The sequence below is a fragment of the Elephas maximus genome, chromosome 8 (assembly GCF_024166365.1).
Source record: "Elephas maximus indicus isolate mEleMax1 chromosome 8, mEleMax1 primary haplotype, whole genome shotgun sequence".
In the NCBI taxonomy this organism is placed as follows: domain Eukaryota; kingdom Metazoa; phylum Chordata; class Mammalia; order Proboscidea; family Elephantidae; genus Elephas; species Elephas maximus.
The window spans coordinates 8,799,580-8,806,649 of NC_064826.1; the positions used below are offsets into that span (position 1 = coordinate 8,799,580).

General features: G+C 43.4%; 1 protein-coding gene across 1 annotated transcript; it reads right to left on the reverse strand.

Annotated features, from left to right (window-relative positions):
• Positions 1-5,986: 5,986 nt before the first annotated feature.
• TAS2R5 (taste 2 receptor member 5) lies at positions 5,987-6,849 on the reverse strand. Its single transcript, XM_049894601.1, is given in 4 exon segments — positions 5,987-6,370; positions 6,372-6,511; positions 6,514-6,654; positions 6,657-6,849. Coding segments are annotated over 4 exon segments (858 nt in total).
• Between the last annotated feature and the right edge of the window lie 221 nt (positions 6,850-7,070).

Below are 7,070 nucleotides of genomic sequence, written 5' to 3' on the forward strand. Positions count from 1 at the left end.
ATTCAATTTCTACTTTTTATAGATATATTCAGATTTTCTGTTTCTTCTTGAGCCGATTTCAGTAGTCTGTGATTCATATAATTTATATCTCTACTATGTCAATGTAGTGAATGGTGTTTATATAGTCTCTAATGTTACCATCATGAGCCCTGGTGGTACAGTGGTTAAAGTGCTCAGCTGTTAACTGAAAGATCGGTGGTTCAAACCCACCAGCTGTTCACTGGGAGAAAGACGTGGCAGTCTACTTCCGCAAAGATTTACAGCCTTGGAAACCATATGGGGCAGTTCTACTTTGTCCTATGTAGGGTTGCTATGAGTCAGAATCGACTCAACAGCAATGGGTTTTGGTTTGGGATTTAATGTTACCATCCTTACATTCCTCGAATAAACTTTATTGTGGTGCACTATCTTTTTTTATTCATTAATGTATTTTCTTTTCTAATAATTGGATAATTTTTTTTTTTTTTTGGACATTAGCTTCTATAAGTTAAATTTGCCTGTAATTTTCCTGTCTTGTTTGTTTCTGTCTAGCTTTGATATGGAGGTTGTATTGGCCTCAGAGCATAATTTGAGGAGTATTCCCTCTTTTTTTCTATTCTGTGTAAGAGTTTACTTAAGATATTACATTTGGTAAAACTCACCTGTAAAATTTCCTAAGCTCATTTTCTATATAGAAAGATTTTAACTACTACTGCTTCAATTTATTAAATTCAGTAAACAGTCAGACTTTCTATTTCTTCCTAGGTCAGTTTTATTAAATTGTATTCTAGGAATTTGCAATTTCATCTCAGTTTTCTAATTTATTGACACAAAGTTGTATATAGTACTTGTGTTATCTTTTTAATGTTTTAATTATTCTATGTGTGTAGCCAAGATCATTTTTGGATTCATATTATTTAGCTTCTCTCTTTTATTCTTAATCTATCTTACCAGTGGTTTTTCTACCTTGTTATTTTTTTCAAAAAATAAACTTTTGGCTTTAATATTTATCCATCAGAAGAAGAAACGCACTCAAAGAGATTATTGAAGATAATTTAATAAATAATTTATAAGGTGTGGGCAGGGATTGAGGAATTAGCAAGGGCTAATGAAGCACCCAACCACTCGGGAGCCATGAGAGGTAAAAGGGAGTGAGCAATCACAACGACAAAGTGAGAGATGCAGCCAATGGGGAGAGGCCACTTGATGAGAATGGTGACCTCAGGCAAAGGAGCAGAGCCACTGCCAAGCCAGAGACAGAGGGTCCAAGGCTCACTCCCCTCTCCCCTAGTCATCTGATGAGCCACCCTGCTCCTGTTGGAGAATCTGACTGAAAGCCAATGGCCCAGGAGTCCAGGTCATGCTGTCTATAGGTGCAGTCCCAGGACATGGAGCAGGAGGGAGGGGCCTAAAAGTGGATCCTGAGGAGCAGATGAAAGCTACTGTTTTAGTTATCTAGTGCTTCTATAACACAAATACCACACGTGCATGACTTTAACAAAAACTTATTTTCTCGCAGGAGACTAGAAGTCCAAGTTCAGGGTGCCAGCTCTAGGGGAAGGCTTTCTTTCTCTGCTCTGGGGGAAGATCCTTGTCTCTTCACCTTCTATTCCTTGGCTCCTTGAAGCTGTCATGTGGCACAGCATCTGTCTTCCCCCAACTCTGCTCTCTTGCCTGCTTGTGTAATCTCTTTTATATCTCAAAAGAGATTGACTCAAGACATAACCTACACTAATACTGTCTCATTAACATAATAAAGAAAACCCATTCCCAGCTGGGATGATAACCACTATAGGTGCTAGGGTTTACAACACATATTTTGGGGGAACACAACCCAATTCATAAAAACTACCCAGCACATTGGTCCTTGCAATTTAATCTTCATTTCCCATTCCATCGATTTTTTCCATGTCTTTGTGATCTCTGCCCTTCCATTCCTTAGTCTAACGCTATTGAGAACTCCAGTCAGTTCATTTGAACTGATGACCCAGGTTCTGCCCTGGACCATAATCTATTTTATCAATCCTCTTCAGTCTGGCATTTAGAATACCTACAAATTTTCAGTTTTACAAATAGCTTTCTATGAACATTTTTGTAGAAACTACTAGACATATCTTTAAATATTAGAGATATATTTACAGAAAGTATATTCTTTTATCAAACCATATATATAAACAGTATACCAAACTATATATATATATATACATACACACACACACACTGCCAAATTGTTCCTCATAATATTATAAAAAACCAGCTAATAATACCCTTTTTGGTGTATGAGAGTATCTTTGTCCCTGTAGCTTTGATAATATAAGCATTATCTTTTCATTTTTAATCTTTGCTAACTAGATAAACACAAAATAGCATCTCATTTCAATATCAAGTCACCTTTTCTATGCCAGTGAAAAAGAAAAACATGTTTATAAACCATTTATATTGCTTTGTTTTACAACTGCCTTCAAGGACTTTTCCATTTTTCTATTAGAATGTTTTGATTTTCTTAATTTTTTAGTGATCAAGAATAACAGCTCTTTTTCCTGCAGAATAAATGCTGCAATAGGACTTTTTTTTCTCAATTTCTCCATTGCCATTTAAATGTATACGTGTAGTGTTTTCGATACACAGAAGTTATAAATTTTTATGCAATCAAATATGTAAAGAATTTTTGCATGATTTAGCAAAATAGGGAACGGTTACTGTTGATTTTCTACCTTTCTGTCCTGTTTAAATCTTTTCTTAGCCATGCTCAGATATCACAGTTTTAACACTTCAAATCTCCCCTAGACCGCACCATCCAGGAGCATACCACATAACAGGAAGCAAGGCTATGAATATCTGCATATACACATACAGACAACCACACACATGCCCGAACATGGATGAGCCCAGCTGCAGCTCGGAGAATGCAAACTACTGAAGATTTTATTACCTGGGAATCAGCTCAAGAGCACAGATTTCCTTCCATATTTGTTTTCTTGGCTAAAACACAAAGTAGCCTCACACCCATCATGAGCTAAATTATGTACAGAAATGAAGGAAATCTAGTCCCAAAAGGCAAGTGGACAATGCAGGGTTTTTTTCCCCAAGAACAGCAAATGATAGAAACGTCAGCCCCTTATGGGTTTGCACCTCGACTCCCAGGCATCCCATCAGTCCCATATTTGAAGGATTGGGTGCTCATTTCATCTGATTAGAGATACTTATACATTTGAACATCTCACAGGCTAACCCTAGTGTGAAACCTTACAGATATGAACATGGTCCTTGTGGTTTAATGGAGAGGGCACAAGACGTGGAGTCACCCATCTGGGGCTGCTCCACCTATGTGTTCACCATCATTTATCTTGAGCAAGGACTCACTCAGCCTGAGTTCTGTCACCTATAAAATGAGGATAAAGTTACTAACAACACAGTTGTTAATAAGATCAAATGAGACAATGGACTACATATAAAAGTGCCGGATAAAATGTGAAGTCCAGTACAAATGTCAGTTCCGTTATCATCACTATTGTAATAATTGGTCACAAAGGATATCTGTGTAAAAATAGAGATGAAATAATGGAAAGTCCTCCTACCACTAAACACCACCAAGAAGAAGCATCTTTCTATTTAAAGAGAAGGCTGCGACCAGTACAATCCCCTAACACAAAAGGGGGTGCTTGACTTCACACAGCTCACAACGATGCCAGTGAAGCCAGTGCCCCAGGTGACAGCCATGGGCACAGGTGCCCTGTGCACCTCCATCCACCACTCTGGGTAAGGAAACATGGAGAGTGAGAAAAGTATATAAAAGTACATCCACATAGGGTCCCATAAGAAAGTACACCAACTGTTGTCCTCTGGACTCCAGATACCTTGGAGCTGGACCAACAGAGATGTTGGTGGGAAGGGGAAGGGACTCCAAGGAAGGAAGGGCAAGGCCAACTCTCTAGGATGGCAGCACAAGGTCCAGGAGATGGCACTAGACCAGAGAAAAGACACTCGGTCTGGTCCCAGCACGGCCACTGGCTCTCAAAGACCTCCCAGGCCATCCCCTCCCTCTCCGGTTCAGTTGCTTTGTCTTTCATAGGAAGGAGACTAGTTAGTGCAGCTAATCAGTCATTTAGAAAGTATTTATTGTTTATTACATGCCGGGCAGTGATGCCAGGGATATAAGAGGAGACAAAGACAGCCAGATCCTGCATCCGTGCGTTGACATTCCAGATGGTCTCCCTCTGGTTCAGGCTGTGGAGAGACCAGAGTAACAGGTCAGGTGTATAACTGGTCACAGAGGACAATGCTTGACCCCATCGGGGAGCAGTGTTCTGCTGCCTGCCTACTTCCCGAGAGCAAAAGCCAGTGCCCCTCATTCCCACCCCACCCCATTCCAGGTCCTGAGCATGGGAGCCCCACACAGACCGTGGCAACCAATTGGCATGTAGCCTGAAGGTAACTCTTGGAATTAGAGATGCATCCATAAACATAGAGAGGTGTTTTCTTTCTTTTGTCTTTCAGTTCAATAGTTAGGCCACAAGCACTACAGTAGAGGAATGAAAAAGTATTTAGTTCATGATTTTTTCTAAACATGTTTGCTTCACATAATAAAATATATTAAGAAGACATTCTGCATCCCACTTTGGTAAGTAGCATCTGGAGTCTTAAATGCTAGCAAGCGGACATCTAAGATGCATCAATTGGTCTCAACCCACATGGAACAAAGGAGAATGAAGAACACCAAAGACACAAGGTAATTATGAGCCCAAGAGACAGAAAGGGCCACATAAACCAGAGACTACATCAGCCTGAGACCAGAACTAGAGGGTGCCCTGCTACAACTGATTACTGCCCTGACAGGGAACACAACAGATAATCCCTGATGGAACAGGAAAGCAGTGGGATGCAGACCAAAAGTTCTCAGAAAAAGACCAGGCTTAGTGGTCTGACTGAGACAAGAAGGACCCCAGAGGTCACGGTCCCCAGACCTTCTGTTAGCCCAAGACTGGAACCATTCCCAAAGCCAACTTTTCAGACAGGGATTGGACTGGAAGACAGAAAATTATACAGGTGAGGAGTGAGCTTCTTGGCTCAAGTAGACACACGAGACTACGTGGGCAGCTCCTGTCTGGAGGGAAGATGAGAAGGCAGAGGGGGACAGAAGCTGGCTGAATGGACACTGGAATACAGAATGGAGAGAAGGAGTGTGCTGTCTCATTAAGGGGAAAGCAACTAGGAGTATATACCAAAGTGTATATAAATTTTTGTATGAGAGACTGACTTGATTTGTAAACTTTCACTTAAAGCACAATAAAAATAAATAAATAAAACATTTACCTCAGATGACCAACATTAATGGAGAGGTGAAGCTTCACAAGAATTACTGATCACTCACTGGACAGAGCCCTGGTGGTACAGTGGTTAAAAGCTCAGCTGCAAACCAAAGGGTCAGCCATTCCAATCCACCAGCCGCTCCTTGTAAACTCTACGGGACAATTCTACTCTGTCCTATTGGGTCACTTTGAGTCGGAATCGACTCGATGGCAATGAGTTTGGTTTTTATAATCATTGGAGCCTGCTGGCACAGTGGTTAAGAGTTCGGCTGCTAAAGAAAAGTCAGCAGTTTGAATCCACCAGCTGCTCCTTAGAAATGCTACGGCACAGTTCTACTCTGTCCTATAGGGATACGATGAGTTGAAATCAACTCAACAGCAACAGGTCTGTTTTTTGAATATAGTCATTGTTCCTAATCTGCAGAGAAAACCTGACTTAGCTATGTAGTATGAAAGCTGAGTGCATTATTTGCTACATATAAAGAGAATAAACACCTCTTTTACCAAACACCGAGTGCAGCCTTGACTCTCAGGATATGCCAAGAAATCTACTTTGCCCTTCAGTTTGCCTTCCTGGATGCTCATTCACGGGATTGGTGTCAGAGAAGGAAAGTTTTACACAACAAGAAATGCAGCTCCTTTCAGAACGCTATCAAGGGTGCCTCATGGGTGTCTTGTGCAGCCCTCTCCCTCCAAGGTCATGGGCCCCCACCTCTGCAGGTGCGCCCCAGCTTCGACAGGATTCTCTGCCAAGGCTGCTTGATCCTGGGGTTGCCCAGGACCAGGATGGCAGAGTGAAGAGAAGGGGAGGTGGCCATGAGGGTCTCGGAGATGACGGAGGTGAGATCTGGGGGGAAGGACTTGGAGGTGATGGAGAAGAGGCTGGCCAGCACATACACTATGTGGAGAACCAGGAAGCTAGCCAAGGACCACAGGGCCGTGATGTGAGCCTGGGCCTGGGCGTCCCTTCTGCCTGCAGTGTGGACTTGCATCTTCCGATGGTGTCTGTACAAAGAGACCATCAGCATCCCAGAGTATAGAAGAAACAGCAAGGAAGGTAGAAAACCTCCCGAATTGAACTCAAATAATGTAAACATAATGCCGGCTTAAGAAGGGGTGTAGAAAGCTGCTGTTCCGCCGGGAGGGAGTGTACAGCTCCGGAAATGCAGGCCTGAGGAACAGCGTGATGGTGAGGTAGCCAAGGAGGCACCAGAGGTTCAGGCGGGGTGCTCGAAGGTGGTGATCTTCAGACAGTAGAAGGCACTGAGGAAGGTGGCGAACCACAGGCTGGCCTGGCTCATGAATACCCAGGTGATATTGAGATAACGGAACCGCCGGCTGCTCTGTTAGAGCAGGAAGAGGCTGGGTTCGCCATGATCAGCCACTGTAGGAGAAAGTGGCAGGCCGTGAGGCCCAGGCCGATGCCGCTGCAGGGGGACTGCCTGGCTTTCCTGATCCATTTGCCAAGACTCCAGACCACAAGTGCTCCACTCCCAACCAAGCCAACAAAAAACTCGCCCACGGCCACCACCATCAGCAGGCCTTGGGCTATGATCAGCATGGCAGAGAGGAGTCCTGTGTGGGGCTGAGGGACTCCACAGCTCCAGCTGCGGTTCAGAGCCCTGGCCTTGTCCTCTGCAGCCTGTCCTCAGGCAGACTGAACAGCTGTGATCAGAGTAGAGTGCTCCGCAGGCACCGTCCCCTCTGTATTTGCATCCACACCAGTGAACCCCAAGCCTAGTCTCTAAGAACAGTCCCGTGGTCACACACGCTCCCCCTCAG